The sequence below is a fragment of the Taudactylus pleione genome, unplaced genomic scaffold (assembly GCF_031769625.1).
Source record: "Taudactylus pleione unplaced genomic scaffold, aTauple2 ptg000082l, whole genome shotgun sequence".
Taxonomy (NCBI): Eukaryota; Metazoa; Chordata; class Amphibia; order Anura; family Myobatrachidae; genus Taudactylus; species Taudactylus pleione.
Genome location: NW_028284484.1, coordinates 8,992,870 through 9,018,972, shown reverse-complemented (window position 1 = coordinate 9,018,972; position 26,103 = coordinate 8,992,870). Strand labels below are relative to the sequence as shown.

Genomic DNA, 26,103 nt, shown 5'->3' with positions numbered 1-26,103 from the left:
GCCATAAGACCCCGGTAATCTCCGCTGCTATGCGTCTCCAGTCATCTCAGCTGCCGTACTACATCCCGGCGGCATCAGCAGCACTGCAGCGTCTAAGTGCTCTATGCCATACACCTCGGCTACCTCCGCTGCGCTGCGTCTCCAGACATCCCTGCCAAGTATCTCCAGCCCTCAAGGCTGCAACTTGGCAGCAAAGCCACATCCCTGCCAAGTATCTCCAGCACTCAAGGCTGCAATTTGGCAACAAGGCCACATCCCTGCCAAGCATCTTCAGCCCTCAGGGCTTCAACTCGGCCGCAAGGCCACATCCCTGCCAAGCATTTTCAGCCCTCAAGGCTGCAACTTGGCCACAGGGCCACAACCATGCTAAACATCAATCAGTCCTCCATGCTGCAACTGGCCAATCTTTTCTGTTGACTCCATCGCTTCATATAATCCTCAGTACTATTACCTTCATCAAAGGTGAATCTACCTGGGATTCACAACACTCAGAAATCAGACTGGGAAGGAACATTCCTCCAACCCAATAAAGAACCCATAAGACTCCATACACATACGCCATTCAGATCTCTATGGTAAGAGCCAAGTATACTGCTTTTACTAGACTTATTAGATGGAGGAACACTATAGCACACTTATAAAGCATTCATTATTTCCTTACTCAAGAACAGCGGTTTGGTATTCTTGCAAACCATACACATCCGAACTTTGAGGATTCAAGTCGAATCGAGTCCCGACTCCCGGGCAGGATTTGATTTGGGTCTGCTGTAAGTTCAGAACTCAGATTTAAAGAACTAATTTCGCATTTGAATTGCATATAAAGCGGTCCAAAGGACCGATTTTAGGTGTTTTTATCAATTTTAAAGAATTCCAAAATCAAAACTGAATCTGAACCAAATCACTTGAGGGTGGTTTTGCCAGAACTAAAACCATAACATTTGAGGGTGGTTTTGCCAAATCCAAAACATTCACGTCTAGATTAGTGACCCAACAATCTTTACTCACAGCACAAGCATGTGAGCAGACCAGTGGACACTTACTTCTTCTGCTTTTCATACTCTTGAAGTCTTTTCTGATGGATGATAAACTTTGTTACATCTTCCCCTTTGGCAAGTACGGCATCTCTCTCCAACATCTCTTTCTTCTTGGCCATGGCAGCTTGCGCTTTGTTCCGAGACTCAAAGACACGCAGGTTTTCCTGTATGATTGTTGAAAATAAATGTCATCTATTAGAACAAGACACATGACAGGTGAAAGCAACAGTCAATTTATTACATGTTACTTAAATACATTAATTCTGGCAGGTTTACACACCTGATGAATGTTAAAAAAATATGTAAATAAATAAGAGGCCGCAAACATCATATGCATGGCATTAAAGCTTCAAGATAAGAATTCTAGACAATGTTTTTGTGCCAATATACTTTAGGTAGAACCTTCAGGATGCATGGAAGTATTTGGAATACAATGTTCCAAATCTAATATTTAGAATTTAGCCCATCACAGTTTCCAGGTGTATCCAGTTTTCAGTAATGTCCGGCCACATTTCCATTCGCATTTATGTAATCATGGCACTGTTGTTTCTTTTTCCTGTTTCACCTAGTGCATGACTCCTTAAACAGAAAGTTCATGAAGCTATGGACAGGAGCATAAGACATGCACGTGACACTATCGCACCCCTGGGTCTCACTTGTCCCATCATCACCAGTCTGCATCACCTGTTTGTGAGCCATGTGTCCTTTAGTCACCAGTCTATACCCCAAATGCCCTTTCCTCACTGGTCTGTATGCCTACATGCCAGACTGATCACCTGTTTATCTAGTCACCTGTTTGTTGATGAACCTGCATTCCGCAGGAGTAGTCAAGTGACTTTACTGCAAAATCAGGAGGTCCTTAACTAGAAGAGTCTCCCAATGCAGTGATGACTAACAGCAGGGAAGGGCCGGGGCATGACAGAAAGCAGGGAAGGGCAGTGGCATTACAGAAAGCAGGGAAGGGCAGGGGTATGACAGAAAGCAGGGAAGGGCAGGGGCATGACAGAAAGCAGGGAAGGGCAGGGGCATGATAGAAAGCAGGGAAGGGCTGGGGCATTACAGAAAGCAGGGAAGGCAGAGGCATGACAGAAAGCAGGGAAGGGTAGTGGCATTACAGAAAGCAGGGAAGGGTAGTGGCATTACAGAAAGCAGGGAAGGGTAGTGGCATTACAGAAAGCAGGCAAGGGCAGGGGCATGACAGAAAGCAGGGAAGGGCAGGGGCATGACAGAAAGCAGGGAAGGGCAGGGGCATGACAGAAAGCAGGGAAGGGAAGGGGCATGACAGAAAGCAGGGAAGGGAAGGGGCATGACAGAAAGCAGGGAAGGGAAGGGGCATGACAGAAAGCAGGGAAGGGAAGGGGCATGACAGAAAGCAGGGAAGGGAAGGGGCATGACAGAAAGCAGGGAAGGGCAGGGGCATGACAGAAAGCAGGGAAGGGTCGGGGCATGACAGAAAGCAGGAAAGGGCCGGGGCATGACAGAAAGCAGGAAAGGGCCGGGGCATGACAGAAAGCAGGAAATGGCAGGGGCATGACAGAAAGCAGGGAAGGGCAGTGGCATTACAGAAAGCAGTTTCAGATGATTTCTGCTTCTTTTTTTGCCCTGGTCTGTTCAATTAAATTTTTCTGTTGATTTACACCATAGTCCTGTCACCTTTTGTTCTACTACTTATCTTCCGCCTCTCTCCTCCTTTATTTTACTCTTTGGGGGGTATCCAATTAGCCCCAATATATTTGGGGGGGGCGAAAGATGGGGATTTTTTGACGATATTCCCGTTTTTCGATAATTTATTTACCCCCGTATCTTATTTGTTGGGACGAGCAAATAGGAATTTTCGGCCGAAAACACATAGGACCTGTGATAAGTTCACAGACCCATGTGTTTTTGCTATCGCGGTGGTGAAAACACTGCACTTTTTGGGGATTAATTTTCAGGACACATCAGGTCCCGAAAAAAAATTCCCGATAAGTGCTGGCGTTGGGCCAGCTTTCAGGGCTATTTGGCCCATTAGCACCTGAATAATGATTGGGGCTAACTGGATACCGCCCCTTACTGCCCTTTCCTATTAAGTCAATCCATCAGTGTACATAATCTAACAAGTCCCTCTATTCATCTCACAAACCTCCACACAACATCCTTATTTCTGCCACCCCCAACACCACTGAATGCAATCCCAACCATGTTGTTTCATGTTCCCCTCTCTTAGCTTTTACCCATATCCTATCCTATAGGGTGCAGTGAGAATTTGATGCTTGGTTATATTGACTTGGGCTTGGCACATTTTGCTCTTAGCCCCAACACTTTCTATAATATCCACCACTGTGTCCAACAATCAAAATGATTCCAATTATCTTAGCTGAGCATGAGATTCAGGGCCTGATTCAGTTGTGGATGCAATGCAGATATCCACACAATTGAGCGATTATCAGCTGACTGAGCATACATTGCGATCGCACTGCACACGCGCCAAGATACCCTAGCGATACCGGTCACTATGAAGATTTCTTTGCAAAGTGATTGACATTCAGCGCCCTTTTCATATCTTAAATTGGATCAGTATTTTTTCAGATCTGGGTATTATTTGCAATGAAGGAATGAGACAGATTTGGGCTATATTTATTAATAAAATGGCAGATTTTTAATGAGCGAGGCAGATTTTAGGTATTTTTTTTTAAAAGGGGATCAGATCTGTGACGTTATTTTAATAATTAAGGACGGGTTTTGCGTGAGTGGGGCAGGGCTGCCATCAGAACTTGAGGGGCCAGGGACAGACAAAATAGGCAGCCTCCACCCAGTGTTTCTGCAACTCCAGCCTTGCAGTATCTCTTCAGTTCCAGCTAGCCCCCTTCTGTCTCTCCAGTCCCCCATCAGTCTTTCCAGTCCCCCTTCTGTCTCCCCAGCCAGAACCTTTTCCATCTCCCCATCCAGCACCCCTTCCATCTCCCCAGCCAGCCCCCTTCTGTCTCTCCAGTCCCCTTTCTGTCTCCCCAGCCAGAACCCCTTCTGTCGCTCCAGCCCTGATTTGCCTCTCGTCTCCACTCTCCAGCCCTAGCGAGCCTATAAATCCATATGACATGACACTTACCTTCTCTTGCGCCACAGCTCCTCTCTCATTCAGCGGAGCTGCATGATGTCATGCACGCCGGCTTGCAAAAATTACTTTATTGCTCGGCTGCAGCAGTAAAAGCGGGTCCCCCTCTCCCTTTATTGCACGGGGGTAGGAGCAGGCAAACCTGGCCACCCCCTCTCACTTATTGCACAGTGGGCTGTAGAAGCGGATGGGCCCCTCCTCTCTGTCTGAGTTTCTGGAACCGGGACTCCAGTCCTGGCAGTCCACCCCCTGATGACAGCCCTGGTGACACATCTCAATAGAATCCAGAGACCAGGTGTGAAGAGATAGACAGACAAACAGACAGACAGACAGACAGACAGACAGATAGACAGACAGGATAGATATTCACTCAACCTGTTAATAAGTAAGTGGTGATATAATCCAGATGTTCTATTAACTTATATTTTCGTCCCTTCACTTATATATTGAGGCACTTTGTACAACATTGACTTATGGTTTATTTTCTGTACTATTCTTTTTTTCCTGCAACAAGTTCATATAAATCCAATTACTGATGTATAAAATGTATATGTATGATAGCTGTAACTCAGCAGCATTGGTATGGTTGCTGTGACATCATACACCTATCCTGTGACATCACAGTGCTTCATCCTGTAACATTCTATCTACAGTTGCTGCAGTCTCCAGTTACCTGCCAAGAAGGAGGAAGGTAAGTCCCACATAGCAGGGTATGTTAGAGGGGGGTAAGGAAAGCAGAATGCAGTAGATTATTGTGAGAGGCAGGATAAGATAGATAGAACAGGGAATGTATGTACAAGGACACATAAGTAGGAGAAGTACAGGAAGGGATAACTAATTTAGGCATGAAAATTCATAATCTAACATTACAGTTATAAAAAAGGCAGCATGGAGGATAAACACGCATAAGGTGGCTGGAAGAACAGGGCCTTGGGTCAGCGAAGAGGAAAAGACAGAAGAACTGTACATGTGATAAAGTAACAAGGGGGCAGTGCAGAGTGAGGAGAGCTGGCAGAGTGATCATTAGTAAAACAATGAGCTGTGAGGAGAGATGGAATGATGGGATGTAGTTTGGAAGCCGACGGCCGGCTTCCAGACTTTCTAATCCCGGCGTGGTACTAATGACAGGCGTCGAAAACTCGACGCCAGTCATTAACCAGACGCCAGAAGACCGACTCCCGGCATACCGAACGAAGGTAAGCCGGGCGCAGGCAGCCGTGGAGGGGGGAGGGTTAGGTTAGGGCTCCCGGGGGGCTTAGTGTTAGGCAACCCCCCCGGGAGGGTTAGGTTTAGGCTAGGGGAAGAGGGGGTTAGGGTTAGGCACCCCCGGGGGCAGGTTAGGGTTAGGCACCCCCCCGGGAGACTTAGGTTTAGACTGTGGGGAAGGGGGGGGGGTTAGGTTTAGGCACATAGGGGGGATTAAGGTTAGGCACTTGGGGGGGAGGTTAGGGTTAGGCACCCCTAAGGGAGGGTTAGGATCAGGGGGGGGAATTAGGTTAGTGATACCTTAGGGACGATCAGGATTTTCACCCTTGCTGGGCTGCCGCTGTCGGAATTTGAACCGCCGGACCTGCGTCCGGTGGTAATACCTACTACACCCACGTGAGAAGCAGACAGGGGCATATAAATTCATCTAAACTATAATATAATCTATAATAATATAAAGTTATCTCTATCATTATAATGTGGGTTTTGTATGGTACTAACATGGTCCTACTCTAGGGGATATAAAACCTGGAGCAGATAACTTGGGTCTCTATAAGGCAGGATCTTGGTTTTGGATGAAAAAAAATCAATAAAACATATAAATGGTAAATTGATAATATTTCAAGTGCGTAACAACATGTAGTAGTACGATCATACTAATGGTATGTCTAACCAAGAAATTCTGATTGTTTAGGTCATCACCTGACGGGTCCTGGTAAAGAGATTTGCAGAGTGTCGTATGACTGGCAAAGAGATGTGCAGAGTGGGACTGATTCAGATGGGGCCGGAGTTGCTATCGCAGTTGTTTACATGGAAACAGGAGCGTTAGCTCTAATATGGTAATGTAACAGGAGGCGTCACGCCTTCTACTTGCATTAGTGATCTGAGCTGCATCCTAAGATGCTTCATCAGCTCATCTGCAATATCATAAATTGGCTGCCAGGAAATATTTGTCCTCCATCGGAGATCCTGGCCTCATCCCTTCCACACCACAGCGGTGATTTGAAAAATGGAGGCCGTCGCCCCGTCTTTGCCCCCAAACGGTATCAGACTGGCATCTTGTGGCGCAGACCAATCCTGCACTTGCACAGTATGTTTCCGGGGGATGGGCAAAGTACATCATCGGTACTCCGTCCACATCTGAATAAAGCCCAGTGTCAGTTCCTACATGTCAGATAGGACTGGAGGATGGTATGCATGAGGTAAGTTAACATACTGTACTTGAGTATGAGTGTATGCAGGGGGTGTTGAGAGCACAGTTAAAGACATAGACACTGGAATGGGGGAGAGTGAACAATACAAAACATGTAGGTGTGGGGGCACTCAGTGTAGAACATACAGAATGGGGTGTGGGGACACAATACAAAAAAAATAAATGGATGAATGTATATTACAGGACAAACAGATTAGGGGAGGAGAAAGGTGCAATTCAGGATATCCACTTATTCTTGGAGGGAGATTATAGAACATAGGGCCTGATTCAGAGGCGGACGCTCTGAACGAGCGCCCGGTCTGAATCAGGGCGGTTTTTTTTGGTGCGTCCTCCTGGACGCTTGCATAGCTGTGGGTTACCACCCACAGCTTATGCGAGCGTCCATGATGATGGCTGCGATGGTCAAGACCATCGCGACCATAGGGCTTGCGACGAGACCCTGCGGTAGGGTCTCGCTGCCGCAAGCCCTGGAGTGATTTTGGCTCTTTCACAGCCAAAATCACTCCCACTGACATCACTAGTGATGTCAGTGGGGCCGGACCCAGACGGTAGGAGTTCCCATGGGAACGCCTCCGTCTGGGCAGCCACGCCCCGGGACGCCCACCAAAGGGGGCGTGCTGTCACTCACCATCGACAGCACGCCCCCTTTGGTGCGAGACCCCGAGCAGCCTCCGTTGTGCGCATGCTCATTTGGGTACAATCGACCCGCTTGCGAGCGGGTCTGAATGAGACCCATAATACTGATCAAGAAGGGAAGGTGGGGAGAGCACAATACAGCCACTGTACAAAGTACAAAGACTAACCAAACGCCGAAATGGGACAAAGTAGCGTAGGCTAAAATGTGTGAAATATTGCTGTAACAAGCGACTGTTTCCCTATCTTTGCCTATATATATATATATATATATTATATATATGCACTCGTGGTTTTTAAACTAACATTCCCTGAATTTAAGTATATTACAGTTTGGAAAGATAGATAGTAGAGAAGGGTCCGTCACTCCAATAACGTAGATAACTTTAGCCAGTGCCTGCACAAAGTAATGTAATACAAATCCAAAAGGTGCAGCACTCAGCATAAAAGACCAGGACAGCAACAATGGTTGATCAACATTACGTCATACATGTCTACCCTCCCGGAATTCGCGGGAGGCTCACAATTTTTCGGGTAACCCCCCGCACCCCGGGAAGGGTAGGCCCTTCTCCCGCATTTGCCCACATCCTAGTGAAGTGGGCATAATGGGGAGAATTTCCGTGGCGATTGCGGGTCCCCATGTAGGGGGCGGTTATTTGGCACCGCCCCTATTTAAATTTAATCAAATTGCGGCAATTAGCGTGAGGGGGCAGGGCTTATTGTCGCAAATTGTCAGGCCCCACCGCCCGTCGCCACTTTCCTGCTTGTCTTACCAGGGCATCTCCCGGGAACATAAATATAAAGGTAGTCAAGTATGCGTTACGTACACTATCGTCATGATCAAATATATAAAGGGGTCAATCCAATTAGGTGCGAGTTGCTTTGTGAGAGTCGTTTTCACAGCAAACTCGCACTGTGAAGTGCAGTACCAATCAATTCCAAACTACCATTTTTTTTTTCAGAGGAAAATAACATTTGTTTTGTGCGCACCCCCTGAGGGTGTGAAAAGGAAGGGAAAATCTTTATTGTAAAATAAAAATGTCAGGACACAGGGCCTGATTCAGACCCGCTTACAAGTAGGTCGATGGACCGGACAGTGCGCGAGCCACGGAGCAAGCGAAAAATCATTTACTCCGGGACTCGCAGCAAAACGGGGCGGCTGTCGATGTTGATCGACAGCTATTAGAGCCGGAAGCTCACCGAGGCTTGCGGCAGACGAGACCCTACCACAAGGGTCTCGTCGCAAGCCCGATGGTCGTGACCATCGCGACCATCACCTAGCCGCTCGCAAAAGCTGTTGGTGGTCACCCACAGCTTAGCCGTTTATTTTTTTTAAAAAGCTTTTTGCGAGCGGCTCTGAATCAGGGCCACAATGCAGAAACCCTTGCACAGTCCCCCTAATGATTAATTAAGCATTTAGAAGTATTCAATTAGCTTAATTGACCCAAAAATTACAAATTATTTTTGGGTGTTTAAAAAAAAATGCCCTCAAACTACCCCCAAATCAACTTTTATGTTAGTTTAGGCACCCCAAATGTAATTACAGTATATTTAAAACAAAAATGAAAAACAATTGGTTTTTTTATCACTTTGCAATTTTTTTCTACATTTGTTGAGAGTAAACGAAAAAAGCTTGCTTTTTTAAAATTTTTTCTAATTTTTAAGCTATTTGACACCATTTAAAAACCTCCAGTACTTTCCTTATGCCCACTTACTGCCTATTTTGGGGTCCAGGATGGTTTCCCCACTTTTTCATGCCCTTCTTCCATGTTACATGCTATGGAAAATTGACACACCCTCGCTGTGAGTAACATGAGTTGACATTTCTGATTGGATTGAGAATTTCTCTGGAGCGAGTATTCGTGCGAAGTGTGCGAGTTTCATGAAACAAACTCGCACCTAATTGAATTGACCTCTAAATTTACAAACGCGCACTCTATTATATTCCCCCTAATGTGTGCAATATATGAATAAGATAGGATCTGGGTTAATTGTTCTTATTTTCAATGTCCTCAGTAGTTAAAAAGTCAGATTTACCTAATTATATAGAGAGATATTTCCCTCCTCACATTCGCACCAATGTTTACAGTTTGTCACTCTGCTTGTTCATTCACTAACAGCTGTTTTACCTCCTTTCCCCTTAGTTTACACAGCAGCTGATCTATGGTAGTAAGTAATGAGGCCTCCCCACTACCTATTAGTACACCTCTTAATGCCCAGAGGGAAGGGGCGATCAGGGGCTGGCTGGCAACTTTTAGCCTGGGGGGCAAATGCATGCAGGCGGCCCTGGCAGACGAGTAGCGTGTAGCCAGGGTGCTCGAAAGAACGTGCGTGCTGCGGCACCCCCCCCCACCCTCTCAAGTGTTCTAGGGAGGAGGCGGGTCCATATGGGATTAATGTAAGGTAAAAATAAAGATATGGGGCAGCCCCCTGTCGTAGTGCCCATATGCAGTGCCACCCTGTGCCACAGGAGGACACCCTTATGCAGGCCTCGAGTAGTGCCCCCAGTAGTGATCTCCGCTATGCAGTGCCCCTTGGGCCCCCAGTAGTAAGCCCCTTATATAGTGCCCCCAGTAGTGGTAACCCTTATGCAGTGCCCCTTAAATAGTGGCCCCAGTTGTAGTCTTCCCCCTATGCAGTACCCCCACTATTGCCCATTATATAGAGCCCCCAGCAGTGGTCCCTCGATGCAGTGCCCCCAGTGGTAGTCCCCTCCCCCCTATGTAGTGCCCCTAGTAGTAGTCCCCTCCCCCCTATGCAATGCCCCTAGTAGTAGTCCCCTCCCCTTGTAGTGCCCCTAGTAGTAGTCCCCCCCAGTAAGTAGTACCCCCCTTGTAGTGCCCCCAGTAGTAGTAGTCCTGCCCTTGTAGTGCCCCCAGTAGTCCCCCCCTTGTAGTGCTCCCAGGAGTCCCCCCCTTGTAGTGCTCCCAGGAGTCCCCCCCTTGTAGTGCCCTCAGGAGTCCCCCCCCTTGTAGTGCCCCCAGGAGTCCCCCCCTTGTAGTGCCCCCAGGAGTCCCCCCCTTGTAGTGCCCCCAGGAGTCCCCCCCTTGTAGTGCCCCCAGGAGTCCCCCCCTTGTAGTGCCCCCAGGAGTCCCCCCCTTGTAGTGCCCCCAGGAGTCCCCCCCTTGTAGTGCCCCCTGGAGTCCCCCCCTTGTAGTGCCCCCAGGAGTCCCCCCCGCAGTTGAGACATAATAAAAAAAATAAAATAAATAAAAACACTTACCTGACACCCGCTCCTGGTCCCGCCGCCGAGATCAGCTCCTCCGTCCGCCGCTTTGCATTATGGGAGTGACGCGTCACTCCCATTTTACCCACTGCGGGAGCCGGAAGATGTCCGGCTCTGGCAGTGGGAGCAGCAGCCGATGAGAGTCTGTCTGACTCTCATCAGCTGCTAAAGCAAACACACAGCTGCCGGCTCCGGCGGCTGTGTGTTTGTGCTGTGTAGCGCTGACCGAACTCCGTCCGGTCAGCGCTACACACGCGGTGCAGCTGTGTCACAGTGACACAGTCTGCACCGCGGCCTGCGGCCCGCATGACGCTGCGGCCCGGGGGGCACATGGCACCCTGCCCAGCCCGCCTATGGGGGCGATCCTGAAGCCATGGTTCCCCAGAGGTTTCCCCCACAGAGGTTTTTTCCTCCTGAGTGCTGAAGGATGACTCTTTGTGAGTCCGGAGGTTGCCCAAGTATGTGGCTGTTATGCCATTATGATCACCCATCAGTCACATGCAAATATTTCCCAACAGTTTCAATTTTAGTGGGACAATCCCGCTTTTCATGCACTGTCCCACCTTCGGATCGCAGTGCCCTGCAGTGGGTGGGCGGTAGGGAGGCCCCCTCTCACCTGTGAATAGATAGCGTGCGCATGTGTGCAGCATTTATTCACAGGAGATAGGGGACTGGGGGCATGGCCAGCAGATCCCGATACACTGGAAAGACCAGCAGGGTGACGAAAGTGGGGGGCATGGCTCGCAGCAACAGGATTTCCTGAGAGGCCACACCCCCTGTTACGAGGGCATGCCCCCTCCCTGAAGCGTGCACCTCCTGTGCACATACAGATCCTATTTTCCATTACTCAAAGGTTGGGAGGTATGACATGCAGGAACAGGACCCTGGTGGGTGGGATGTTTAAGATACAAAGTGATCGCTAATGCAACATTTTACTTTGGGGTTCACAAACTCCACTGCGCTACTGCACATGTGCGGTCATCAGACTGCACATGTGAGAAAGGTATCCTAAGGTCTAGTGGAATATTTTGCGGATGTAGCACATAGGCTTTAATTGCTAACGCCATCTATAAATGGCATTAGCTGCCGGAGCCATGCTCCAGAATGCAAAGCATTCTGGAACTTGGTAAATTTCACGGTTTACCAGCCGCCATGGAAACCTATGAAGGCTGCTTTTGCAATCATAATAGCAGGTCCGCCGCAGATATCTCCAATTTCTTCTTTCTCCACTAGGGGGCACAGGGAGGAGAGCCTGGGCACCATACAGTTCATTTATTTACCCAGCAGCCCAGGGCTTCTTCTCCCCTATACCCAGCCCCCAGCAGGACAGTTTTCAGTTTCGTACCGGCAGGAGCTGGCACCCTTTGAAGGGGGGCTACTTTTAAGTGGTCTCCATTATGGGTTTTTTTATTATTAATTATTATTGTTTACAGAGGGGCAGTGAAAGGTGTCCTATGGATGCCCTCACTGCTGCTCCAGCAACCCCAGTGCCAGTGGCGGCAGCACCGGCACCTGGGTTGGTGACTTCTGCCGCGGACTCCAGAGAGGATTGTACTCACCTTCTGGAGCCCACAGCAGCAGTCTTACACAATCACTCGTGATGTCAGTGGTGAGCTTCCGGCTCTAATAGAGCCAAAAACTCACTGGGGCTTGCAGTAGAGGAGACCCTACCACAAGGGTCGTGTCGCAAGCCCCGATGGTCGCCATGGTCTTGACCATCGCGACCATCAACCTGGCCGCTTGCTAAAGCTGTGGGTTGTCACCCACAGCCTAGCGAGCGGTAAGGAGGCCGGCTCTGAACATAGAAGCAGCCGCCCTCATTCAGAGCGAGCGGCTCTGAATGAGGTCCTGAGTGTGGACTGATGCTGAGGAGGTGGATGCTCCATTTATGGTGTAACCACTCATTGTACTCCATGGGCCAAATATAATAGGTCACGATTTAAAGTAAAAATCCAACTCCCTCCCACCTTCACGCATTTGTTGAAGGTGCGAGTTGGTGCTGGGACTCGCAAATGTAATAGCATGCAAACTTTTCAGCTCAGGGCTACTACACTACGCAAATCTGTGCAAGTATTTCCCTATGTAAACTTACATATTTTAATGCGACTAGCATTAAAAGGTGCGAGTTATACAGAAGCTATCACAGATCAGTGTGAAACGTGAAAGCTTCTGTCTGTGTGTTTAAAAAAAAAAAAAAAAAAAAAGACATGCACCCCCTCACCATAAGCATAACCAGCACCAGGCTATATAAAGCCTGTCCTGGTTCTAAAAATACAGGGGCCAAAATGCGTATGGGGCCCCTGTATATTAAATACCAGCACAGGGCTTTTCTGAGCCATTCCTGGTTGTGAAAAAACGGGACAAAACGAGTAGGATTCCCCTGTAATTTCCATAACCAGCACCAGACTCTTTCTAGGAGGGGGGTAATGCCACAACCAGGGAAAACCTTTCACCAGTTTCCCCGGCCAAAGCATTACCCCTGACCGCTAGTCAGCCCAGGCCGGGGATCCCTGGGGAGGTGGGGACCCCCCCAATAAAGGGGTCCCCCTCTCCAGAGTACCCCAGGCCTAGGCTGATAGCCCGGGACTATCCCCGGCACCCCTGGCCGGTGGGTGCCAGGTTATTAGTGTAAATGTGTTGTGTAAAATAGAAGTGTTAATATTGTCTTTGCATGCTGGTATTTGGAGAACCACAAGTACCAGCATGCAGGGCATTAAGGGCCAACTGTTACCTGTAGTTCCATAGCCAAATAAATATTTAAACAGAGACAATACACACCATGAAAGTACAATTTTATTTAAACACACATGCACACTCACACTAACTGACACACATGCTCAACTAGTTTCCCTGATGACATCATGTCCCTTTATCCAGTAGGACTCCATAGGTGTACCTGTAATAAAAAATCCATACTCACCTCTCCTATGCGATGTTCATGTCCTCTTCGGTCCCTGTAGGCATCCATGGGGTAAAAAAAAACAAAAAAAACAAACCATGCTGCACAGTAGGAAAGGTATGTGTTTACCTCACGTAAACTTGTGGTTACATCATTGGCTACAATGTTGCGGTTCCCACCATAGACTTCAATGGAAATCTCTCACCATTGAAGTCTATGAAGACAGGCTGACCGCACACAGCCAATCAGCGAGCAGCTCCGACGGAGACATCCGCTAATTGGCTGGCAGCTCCTGCAATGACTGGCCACACGTGGGTCCCAGTCATTCACGCGGAGAAAAGGTATGTGTAAACACATGGTTTCTGATTTTTGTGGGTTTTTTTTGTACCCCATGCCTAAATGCACCGAAGAGGACATGAACATCGCATAGGAGAGGTGAGTATGGATTTTTTATTACAAGTACACCATTGGAATACCTACTGGAGAAGAGGATAGATTGGCTTCAGGGATACATAGGTGAGTATGTGAGATAGTGTGTATGCATGTGTGAGTACATGTGTGCGTGCATGTATGTTTTAATAAAATTATACTTTTCTACGGTGTGTGTTGTGTTTTTTTAATATTGCTTTTGTTGTGGAACTACAGCTACCAGCACGTCTGTAATGCCCCGCATGCTAATACTTGTGGTTCTCCAAGTACCAGCATGCGGGGGAGACTTGCTGGGAACTGTAGTTCCACAGCAAAAGACAAAGGGCCTGATTCAGAGCCGCTCGTAAGCGACCTCTCGTTCACTCCGAGCGATGTTTGCCCAACTGCGCATGCGTACAGATCATAATACGCATGCGTGAACCAGTCAGTGCGGTCGAAATTCATGTGCTCGCAAAATAGCGAATGCCTGATAATTTGAGTGACAGAAAGAGGCGTATGTGGGTGGTAACAGGGGAAGGTGCTTGAAAACGGGGAGTGGAGATCCGATCGCAGGCGTGCTTAAAGGTCAAAACGGGCGTTTTATGGGTGTGCATAATTAAAACAGCAGCGTCATTGAGCACGTCACTGGGTTATTTTATAGCCAGAACTGCTCGCAAAATTGTGGTAGCAAAAACCAACCACAAGAATAGCGAGCAGCTCATACCCTGGTCGATGTACTCGATTAATCTAATAAATAGCGGACATGACGTAGGATGCGAGCGGCCAGGGGGCGTAGTTTCCCAAAAAACGACCGCAAGTTTTGTTCGCTCGTTCAGACCTAGAGGCGTGAACAGACCGCAAAGAGCGAACGGTTCATTTGAATAGCCACCCCTTTTTGATGAACGAACGACCGCAAATAGCGACCGGCTCTGAATCAGGCCCAAAATTTTAAATTTAATTGCACCACACTTTAGATAATCAACCCGGCACCCACCGCAGTGGCAAACGCAGGATTTTGAAAGGGGGGTTTCCAAATAATCGCCCGCCCGCCGCCCCCGCAGTAGAATAATATGGCTATACAAGTTGGAAGCTGCTCAATCACTTCAGTAATATCACTCAGGTGCATGTAAGGGAGGGGTTAGTCTATACAAGAAACAACAAAAAGTATTCCCCCAGCACTCAGAATGAAATCAGCAATAAGATTTGAAAAACTACATGGTGGTAGATAATTCAGAGATCTCAGTTGCATATATTTGCAAAGATATGGCTAAGCCTCCGGGCCGCGTCACGGCGTCTCTGATACCGGAGGTCCCTATCACTTGGTCAGAATCTGGGGTGCAGAACCCCAAAAAAGCCGGCGATAGCCAGCCACCCCAGCGAAGCACACTAGTGAGAGACTAAAGTGTTAGTATAGGATTAAAGAAAAAACTATGTGTTAATAAGTGAAGGTGTAATTAAAAAGCTAAGAAAAAAAAAAAATATATATATATATATATATATATATACATACACAAAATATATTGGGAAGTGTAGAAGTGCTAAATAAAGTGTTAATGTGTGCCTCACCAGAGCAGCTCAGCCACACCAACCCCAAGGGCCACCGCACCCCAAACTCATCCCCAAAACTGATAACTATATCCAATTTGGGTAATATATGCCCAATATAAGGCCACATGATAATGGCACATACAAATATACCTGAATTGAGAGCTAGCTTACCTTGGAGTCACCCCTAAGTCCTCCTAATGGCACTATAAGAACCAGCACGCCCTCCTAATGCTGGTCCCATCTATGCCTCTCAATATAGAAATACAAGTTGGAAGCTGCTCAATCACTTCAGTAATATCACTCAGGTGCATGTAAGGGAGGGGTTAGTCTATACAAGAAACAACAAAAACAACAAAAAGTAATCCCCCAGCACACCTAATGAAATCAGAGACGCCGTGACGCGGCCCGGAGGCTTAGCCATATCTTTGCAAATATATGCAACTGAGATCTCTGAATTATCTACCACCATGTCGTTTTTCAAATCTTATTGCTGATTTCATTCTGAGTGCTGGGGGAATACTTTTTGTTGTTTCTTGTATAGACTAAGTCTGGCAGTGTAATTATATGGAAGTGCCAGGGTGGGGGGGGGGGAGCGGGCAGGTGGCGGGGGCTGGGAGTCCGATTAATACTCGGACTCCCAGCCCCCGCCGCCGGCCCACCCGCAAGATCCCCGGCGCTCCCCCGACACATACTGGCCGCAGGATCAACAATTCGGCGGCCGGGCCACTTACATCTTATGGCCGCCGCCCGGCTCCGAACTCTGCAGATGCAGAGGCGCGGCGGACAGTCCACAGCGGCGCTGAGTGGAGTCACGGTGCCTGCCTGGGAACTGGCTGGGAGGAGCTTGCGCGCTGCAGCTCCCCCTACAGCCAGCCCAGGCAGTGTCACAGTCTTCCTGAAAAAAAATAAATAAATGCTTTAAGCAGCGCTGCTCGCCGGGTCGAACAGGGGGGGTTTCCAGGGACTCGGAAACCCCCCCTGCGTGCGCGGGTGCACCGGGCTATCAGCCTGGGCCTGGGGTGCCCTGGAGAGGGGGACCCCTTTATTGGGGGGGTCCCCACCTCCCCAGGGATCCCCAACCTGGGCTGACTAGTGGTTAGGGGTAATGCTTTAGCCGGGGAAACCGGTGAAAGGTTTTCCCTGGCTATGGCATTACCTGCCTGCTAGAAAGAGTTTGGTGCTGGTTATGAAAATTACAGGAGACCCCCTACTAGTTTTGTCCCGTTTTTCCACAAACAGGACTGGCTCAGAAAAGCACTGTGCTGGTACTTAATATACAGGGGCCCCATACACATTTTGGCCCCTGTATTTGTAGAACCAGGACAGGTTTTATATAGCCTGGTGCTGGTTATGCTTATGGGGAGGGGGTGTCTTTTTTTTTTTTTTTTTTAAGTGTTTCTATATGTACACACTTATCTCATGGATATGTGCATGTTTCTATTTTACTCTGACCTGTTCAGGATAAACTCGCTATCCTGAAGCTGGGCTATTGTTTTTGCGAGGTTTCAGGCAGTAATATGTGCGGGTGAAGCACTCGCGCTCTATTACATTGCCCGAGTTCAATCTAGAGAACAGCAAAACATCTAGATGCGATATGATTTTTGCGAGTTATAGTAAAGCCCGAAAAATGCGAATTTTACTATAGTCCAGGGCCAGACTGGCCATCTGGCAATTCTGGCAAATGCCAGAAGGGCCGATGCCAAGATGGGCCGGCGGAGATGCCCATCCTCCTCCCTAATAAGGAATACCACTTGTGAAAAAATCACTCCCAAAATGGCCGCCGCCACGTAGTGAAAAATCTAATGTAATGGCCAGAGGGAGAGTTTGGGCTCTAGTGTTTGTAAAGCAGCACATGCTCTGCGGAGCTATTGGTTCCCTGGGAGCTGCACATCACAGGTGTACACATCCCCCCCCTCCCGCGAGTGCCCAGCCCCCTCCCCCCACGGGTGCCCCCCCCACCCGATCACAACAGCCCCCCCCACAAGTGCCTTCACCCCGCTCCCCCACGCGATCACAGGAGCACCACAGCAGCATAGACCTGCAGGTAGGTGCTACTGGAACCCCTTTGTACATGAATGGATGTGTGTGGGCACCCTGTTTTTTTAGTTAGTTGAAATACACAATCAATATATTTATACATAAGCTTCTATTTAAAATCATGTAATGCTAAAAATAAATGTTTAGATGGCACTATACTATTTTATATAGACATTCTGATATTATAATATTTACATGCTTTGGTTTTTAATGTTCATGTGGCAATATAGCAATATATTCATCTAGTGCACAATAAAATAAATACCTCCAATTATGTCCGGCGACAGGGGGGTACATAGGGTACACCCGTGCTGGGCCCCAAGGTCCTGAGGGACCCAAAGTAAAGAGGGCTCAGGGGCACAAACGCCATCTGCCGTGGTTCCGCGGCTCATAGTTAACAATAAATTGACCGCCCCCCACCCCCTCCCAGCGGCCGCTTGTGTATTCTATGAAAGCCAGTGGCCTCATCACGGGGTCCAAACAGAGTGCACTGCGATGTGGTGCTGGCGTATATCGCGTTGTGACGTAGTAACGTCACTCCGCATGATGCTGCATGGCTGCGCCGCTCCTTCCCTCCCTCTCCCTGGACTGCCGCTGTTTACCCGCAGAGGAGCAGTAGCAAGGGAGGAAATCAAGGTGACCACTACTGGGCACACACGCAGAGGCCACACTAGTTCAAGCTGTGATGTGCCTGCAGCACTGCACCTCCGCTGTCCCAGAGGCTGTTTGTGGGGATAAGTGTTACATCCATCACAGGGTATTTCTTTATTTTAAGATTGCTATTGGTTATTGACATGAGAGTGAGTGTCCCTTTTCCTCATTTTACATATAGCTCCAGTCACCAGCTCAAAATGTGCATAAGTGGAGGGTTTAATTATATATATATATATATATATATATATATATATATATATATATACAGCTAACCTCATAAACATTGCGTGCCTCCCTTCACCCTCCAAGTCACTAATATGTGCCTTATGGAATGCACGCTGTCTGCAACAAACTAACATCCATCCATGACCTCTTTATTTCAACCAACCTCAACCTTCTGGCAATAACAGAAACATGGCTTAACCTACACTTCTCACACACCTCCAGGCCTAGCAATTGTAAAGAAGGTGGGGTAGGAATATTACTCTCCCAATCTTTCACATTCACAGTTCTCCCACAGGTACCTTCACTTACATTTACATCATTTGAAGTACATTCTATCAGGACTTCCACCCCTTTCTCTCTGCGAGTTGCTGCTATCTATCGCCCGCCTGGGCCACCGCAACAATTTCTGGAACATTTTTCAGCCTGGCTCCCTCACTTTCTATCCTCAGACATCTCCACCATCATTATGGGTGATTTCAATATCCCCATTGACAGTCCACAATCTCCTCATGCCTCCAAACTACTCTCTCTAACCTCCTCTCTTGGCCTCTCCCAATAGACTGACTCCTCTACTCATAAGGAGGGCAACTGCCTTGATCTTGTATTTACCAGACTTTGCTCAGTTTCTGATTTCACTAATTCTCCTTTCCCTCTCTCAGATCACAATCTTATCACCTGCACACTTTCCTCCATTACATCAACCTCAATGTCAGTGAAATCAACCAAACCTCCTAAAACCCGCAGAAATATTAATGCAATTAACTTTCAACAACTATCTACCTCTCTACAACAACGACTCTCACCAATTTCTGCACTCACTTCTCCTGAGACTGCTGCATCACACCTAAACCAGATTCTAGTAAAAGCCCTCGATGAAGTAGCTCCAGCTACCCATCACACACCACGTAGACTTAGAGGTCAACCATGGCATTCTAACTTAACAAGGCATCTACAAAAACTCTCACGTAAAGTGGAACGTCAGTGGTGAAAGTCTCGCACTCCACGTGACTTCCTCACATATAAGTCTATCTACAACTCTTATCGTACTGCTCTGGACACTGCCAAGCAAACATATTTCCAATCTCTTATCTCTGCTCAAGCCTCTAACCCCAAGCGACTTTTTAATACATTTAAACTGCTTCTTACCCCTCCCTCACCCAAGCCACCTGCTACTATCTGTGCACAAGATCTTGCTTCCTATTTCAAGGACAAGATTGATAATATCCGAAATGAAATGTTATTCTCTTCCTCAGCTAGTGACCTACTCAATTCCCTATCTGAACCCTCTGGCACATTCTCTTCATTTGACCCCACAAACGAAGATGAAGTATCTACACTCTTCTCATCCTCCTACTCTATTACCTCTCCTCTAGATCCTATACCCTCACAAATTAGTAAAGCTCTGTCTCCTGTGCTCATCCCAACCCTAACTAAAATCTGTAATCTTTCTCTTTCTACTGGCATCTTTCCATCACTGTTCAAACATGCAGTGAGTACTCCCATTCTGAAAAAACAAAATTCTGACCCTAACACTCTCTCAAATTACCGTCCTATCTCCCAGCTCCCATGCCCATCCAAGCTACTGGAGAGACTTGTCTACACCCACCTCACACACTTTCTTAACACCCACAACTTATTGGACCCACTTCATCTGGCTTTCGTTCCCAGCACTCCACAGAGACAGCAGTGACTAAGGTAGTAAATGATTTGGTCACTGCCAAGGCTAAAGGCCATTACTCACTCCTAATTCTTATAGATCTCTCTGCTGCTTTTGACACTGTTGACCACTCTCTTCTCGTACAAACATTACAATCCCTAGGTCTTAAGGACACAGCTCTTTCTTGATTCTCTTCCTACCTATCTGATCGCTCTTTTTCTGTTCGTTTTTTTGATTCTGCCTCCTCTTCGCTACCTCTATCAGTTGGAGTACCGCAAGGCTCTGTTTTAGGTCCTTTGCTATTCTCAATCTATACCACCTCTCTTGGCAATCTAATCCGCTCTTTTGGATTTCAGTACCATCTGTATGCGGATGATACTCAAATCTACCTATCCTCTCCAGATTTATCACCATCTGTATTGGTCCGTGTCACTGAATGTATTTCTGCCATTTCATCTTGGATGTCATCTCGCTACCTGAAACTTAATATTTCTAAAACAGAATTAATTATATTTCCACCGGCCAATAACAGTTACCAATCTGATCTCTTTATCACTGTTGATAACTCAACAATCCACCCCACCCCACAAGCTCGCTGCCTTGGTGTCATCCTTGATTCTGAACTGTCCTTTGTTCCCCACATTCAATCCGTCTCAAAATCATGTTACATACATCTAAAAAACATATACAAAATTCGACCATATCTCACGCAAGACACTGCAAAAACTCTAATCCATGCACTCATTATTTCCCGCATTGACTATTGCAATAGTCTCCTTACTGGTCTTCCCAAAAACAGGCTATCGCCATTACAATCCATTATGAATGCAGCTGCAAGGCTTATCTTCCTTGTCAAACGTTCATCGTCTGCTGCCCCGCTGTCAGTCCCTCCATTGGTTGCCGGTTTTCTACCGTATTCAATACAAAATACTGTTACTTACACATAAGGCCATTAACCGAATTACACCAACATACATCTCTTCACTCATCTCAAAATATCTCCCAACCCGACCTCTCCGCTCTGCACAAGATCTGCGTCTCTCATCCCCGCGCGTTACTTGCTCCCATTTACAGTTACAGGACTTTCTTCGGGCTGCACCCACTCTTACCACGCACAATAAGACTTACCTCTAGTCTTCAATCCTTGAAGCGTTCCCTGAAAACTCACCTCTTCAGACAAGCTTATCAGATTCCAGAACTGACCACATAACCTTCATAGCTTCCATGTCCCCATCCCCTCTCACAGTCCACACATAACCTCACATATTGTCTTTCCTTCACATACCCCTGACATTTGGCCGACATTCCTGTGTGACTGGATCATGCAGCCCACCAAGAAACTCTGCATTCTGGCCGGACCAAATTGCAATATATATAGCACCTATCCTTGTGTATCAATGCCTATTTCCCTATAGATTGTAAGCTTGCAAGCAGGGCCGTCTTACCTCTATGTCTATCTGTTATCTGTTTTGTTCTATAAATGTTTCCAATTGTAAAGCGCAACGGAAAATGCTGCGCTATATAAGCAACTGTTAATAATAATTACATTATATATATATATATATATATATTACACACACAGGTTGAGTCTCCCATATCCAAATATTCCGAAATACGGAATATGTTTAGCATGACTGAGATAGTGACACCTTTGGTTTTTGATGGTTCAATGTGCACAAACTTTGTTTAAGGAACAAAATTATTAAAAATAAAGTATAAAATTACCTATAAACAAACATATATGAATTTCATGTATGCACACAAACTTTGTTTGAGCTACAAAATTATTGAACATATTGTATAAAATTACCATCAGGCTGTGTGTATAAGGTGTATATGAACCATAAATACATTCTGTGTTAGATTTGGGCCCTATTCTTAAGACATTTCAATATTGTATGCAATTATTCCAAAATACGGAATTTTCCGATATCCAAAATACCCTTGGTCCCAAGCATTTTGGATATGGGAGACTCAACCTGTGTGTGTGTGTGTGTGTGTGTATATATATATATATATATATATATATATATATATATATATATATATTATTGTTAAATGACAACCCTCCAGGCTTATGCACATATTGAGCTGAAGCCTGGAGCCATATGTAATATATATATAGATGCAGGAGAGATGAGTGGAATGTGTGGAGGAGGGGTCAAGGGAGGGGGGGCAGAGATGTCATTGTAACGGCCCCCAAGATTTATGTTGCCAGCCCTGCTTCCAATGTTTGGAATGCTTCTCCCATCTATGAAAAAATAAAACTGCAAGCACTGTTGAGTAGAAATAGAGGCAAAAAGACATAGGGGTCTTTTTATTAAAGTTATACTAAAATAAAGTGAAGTGAAAAGGTGTGTTTTGTGTTTTCACACCCTTTTCACATTATTGTAGTATTACATGAATGTACTAAAGGGCAATTGAAGTAGAATTCACAAAATTCTACTCCAACCCCTAATTATCACATATATTTAGTAAGCAGATCACATTTCCCATAATTGTAATGGGAAATGTGAACACAGAAAAAAAGAGCGATTTGCCCTCCAGCACACTGCAGCAAAAACCATACTTAAATCCTACATAATAATAGAGATTTAGAGGTATTGGTTACACATATTTGCAAATATATGAATAAGCGCCAGGCCAATCGTCAAGGCTCCTCTATATTAATATTAGGGACGCCAGTATAGAGGAGCCTTGACGATTGGCCTGGCGCTTATTCATATATTTGCAAATATGTGTAACCAATACCTCTAAATCTCTATTATTATGTAGGATTTAAGTATGGTTTTTGCTGCAGTGTGCTGGAGGGCAAATCTCTCTTTTTTTCTGTGTTCAGAGTAAACCCCGCCCTTTACAAGCACCTGTGTTATGCAATTAAGCTGATCTGAGCAACTACCATTTTTCTTTGTAAATTTGGAGAGGCATGAAGGCAGTCAGCATTAGGAGGAGGTGCTGATGCTTATAGTGCCATGTGGTTTTTTTGGGGTACCTCCAAGGTAAGTTAGCTCTCAGCTTACATATGTACTGTTATCATGCAGTACATCAATTGTAATTATATGACCCAGAGTGGGTGCTACCATTATGTAGCAATAATTATTTTGGGGTGAGCGTTTGGGAGTGGGGCCCCCGGGGGGGTTCTGACTGGACCTTTCTCATGGCATCACCACTTAATTCACATAGAATACTTTTATCACTTCTCTATTTGTTGTTACATTATATATGTCATTTTAATTCTTTATCATTTTTTGGGGTGCCTTGCTTCTCAGACGTGAGCCCCTTAATATTAGGGACGCCAGTACAGAGGAGCCTTGACGATTGGCCTGGCGCTTATTCATATATTTGCAAATATGTGTAACCAATACCTCTAAATCTCTATTATTATGTAGGATTTAAGTATGGTTTTTGCTGCAGTGTGCTGGAGGGCAAATCTCTCTTTTTTTCTGTGTTCAGAGTAAACCCCGCCCTTTACAAGCACCTGTGTTATGCAATTAAGCTGATCTGAGCAACTACCATTTTTCTTTGTAAATAATGGGAAATGTGTTCTGGACAAAAAGTTAGTAAAAATAAAATGTGGAAAAAATACCTGGGGGACAGTGAGTTCCATGCATTTCTGCAGTGTATTGGATCTCCCTGTATATGTCATATAATATTTGCTGGATTTTTCCCGAAAACAGATGTTTTCAGGGGTAACCCGCAAATATCAATTATCCCCCGAAAGTACCATGGAGGGACCACAGCAGATATATCTACATTTCCGATCACAGCCACAACCCCCACATAGGTTGCGAGCATTCACTGTGGGGCAGATGTACTAAGCTCTGGAAAGGGATAAAGTGGAGAGTGATAAACCACCAACCACTCAGCTACTAAGTGTCATTTTTCAAACACAGCCTGTATCGTGACAGTTAGGAGTGCTTGGCTGTTTATCACTTTCCAGAGCTTAGTACATCTCCATAGCGACTGTGAGATATCTGCACTCTGCTCCTGGGAAGGAGACATTTCCCTGTTCCTTCCCAGTGAAGGGAAAAGGAAATGTCTGTCAGTCATCCGCGGCTGGGCATACACTGCCCAATTTAGCCGACATTTAACTTACAGAATATCGCATCGGATGGCCATGCTGGACAATCCACCATGCCCGAACCAATCGATATTTTACCCTCGCCCGCGCACACAGTACAATTATCGGGCGGATATTGGCGTTGAAGCTAGAAAACATTTTCTATGCAATAGTCATGAGACAGGGTGGCAAACTCTCAAGGTAACAAAAGTTCTGGTGATGGTTGGAACTGGGACCCAGAAGGATAGGTACAAAGTACCTAAGTCATTTTAGGGGCATGGTAGTATAGTGTTCACTCTAGGTCCGGCAGCAGGCATGGCGCTGGACCTAGTGCTAGGACACCTCTGAGTGCCCCTTCGGCACTTGCGCGCCTGTATAGGGGGCGTGGCCAAAAAAGGGGCCATGTCTTTATGATGCATCCCTTTTAGTCACTCCTGGGGGCATGCCCGGCACTTACGGACATGCCGGGCAGCCCCCAAGCGCTGCGGTCACAGTGAATGGATGCGCCCGGCATCCATTCACAGGCGGTGACCACTGTGCCGCCGTTTTGACCACCCGTGGGACACTGTGACCCACGGGTGGAGACAGAACCCGCAGGCTGTCTCAGCAGGGCACCATGCTGGAGGGCAGGAAATAGGGTAGGGCACTGCGCCCCGCTAAAACAGCCTAGCGGGAACGCTAGTAGTATAGGAGAGGTATAACCAATATCTCCAATATTCAGCAACCACACACAACTCACACCTCTGCTTCACAGCGGCTCACACTATAATCATGATGTAAATTAGAGGGAGTTGCCATGCCCTCCCATGTAGTCATGCACTCTCACCATACCTGGGCCTGCACAGTGTCTTGGCAGCCCTGCTGGGACCACAAGTTACCAAATGTCTAGTTTCACCTATGTATGTAAGGGTCATTATGGTGTGTGGCATAATGTGTAAGGGACACTACTGTGCAGTGTAATGTGACTAAGGGTCATTATTCTGTGGCATAATTTGAATTGTGGGTACTATTGTGTGGTCACGCCCTTTCCCAGTGAGACTACAACCTGTTTTTTTTCTAAGCATGCCTATGGCATGCTCTTCCCCTCCTCAAAGTCTGGAGGGGGAACCAATGCTCTTTGTGTACACAGAGGGCCTGATTCAGACCCAGTCGCATGCGCGAGACCCGGATAGCAACGGGCAATCCGTTGCTCCGGGTCTCGTACCAAAGCGGGCATGCTGTCGATGTTGGGTGACAGCATGCCCCCTTTGGTGGGCGGGCCGGGGGAGTGGCTGCCCAAACTGAGGCGTTCCCATGTGAACACCTCCGTTTGGGGGCGGCCCCACTGACATCACGAGTGATGTCAGTGGGAGAGATTTCGGCTCTGTTAGAGCCTAAATCTCTCTGGGGCTTGCGGCCACAAGACCCTACCACAAGGGTCTCGTCGCAAGCCTGATGGTCGCGATGGTCTTGACCATCGCGACCATCTATCTGGCCGCTCGCTATAGCTGTGGGTGGTCACCACAGCTATGCGAGCGGCCAGTAGGCCAGTCTAAAAAAAAAATAGCCCGGCCCTGATTCAGAGCAAGCGCTCTGTCAGAGCGTCCGCCTCTGAATCAGGGCGAGAGCACCAAATTGTGTAGTTATGACTCTGCTTTGGTGTGCACAGATGTGTCCTCCTCTGCCCTAAAAATTCTTACAGTGAACGCTATCTAATCCTCTACAACTGCTAAGATAGGGCTTGGTCAATTGGGAAAATTACTTCCCTTTTCTTTTTTAAGTGTGACCTACACCAATGAAGTGCCAGCTTTACCTAACAGATCCAACCAAATATTCAAATATCTGACTATGACACGTTTGAATCCCCTGCAGGATGCAGTGACATCACAAGGTGGGTGCGGGCTGCACCAGGGTGTCACTCGTCGTGGGGTGACACCAAAATGCAGATTCACCCTCAGTGACAGAAGCTGGGTGCTGCATTTCTAGCATTAAGTGCAGCACTCTGCTCCTGATACTGTGAGGGTGCCAGCTGGCCGTCACTGCACACACAGGGCAGTCCGCACCTCCGGCACTCCCCCTTTTACCCCCCCTAAATAATAAGCACAAGGGTTCGGTCCACATGGCCACGCCCCTTTCATGCGTGGCCATGCCCCCTTTTTGGCGGCGCACGGGGGCGGCACTGGGTGACACCGCAGGGAGGGACGCCACTGGCAGGATGAGTTCTGTTGTCTGA

The 26,103-nt window shown here is 47.1% G+C and overlaps 1 protein-coding gene across 6 annotated transcripts in view; it reads right to left on the bottom strand.

The window, feature by feature from the left end:
• Positions 1 to 26,103, bottom strand: part of CFAP74 (cilia and flagella associated protein 74) — a 279,555-nt gene that overhangs the window by 203,685 nt on the left and 49,767 nt on the right. For 5 of the 6 annotated variants that reach the window (XM_088468211.1, XM_088468207.1, XM_088468206.1 and 2 more), the window contains one exon: positions 1,041 to 1,198. In XM_088468211.1, the coding sequence (XP_088324337.1) occupies positions 1,041 to 1,198 (158 nt within the window). Of the gene's footprint in view, positions 1 to 1,040; positions 1,199 to 15,429; positions 15,507 to 26,103 lie in introns of those variants that run through there. The other variant, XM_088468210.1, reaches the window with a different exon arrangement.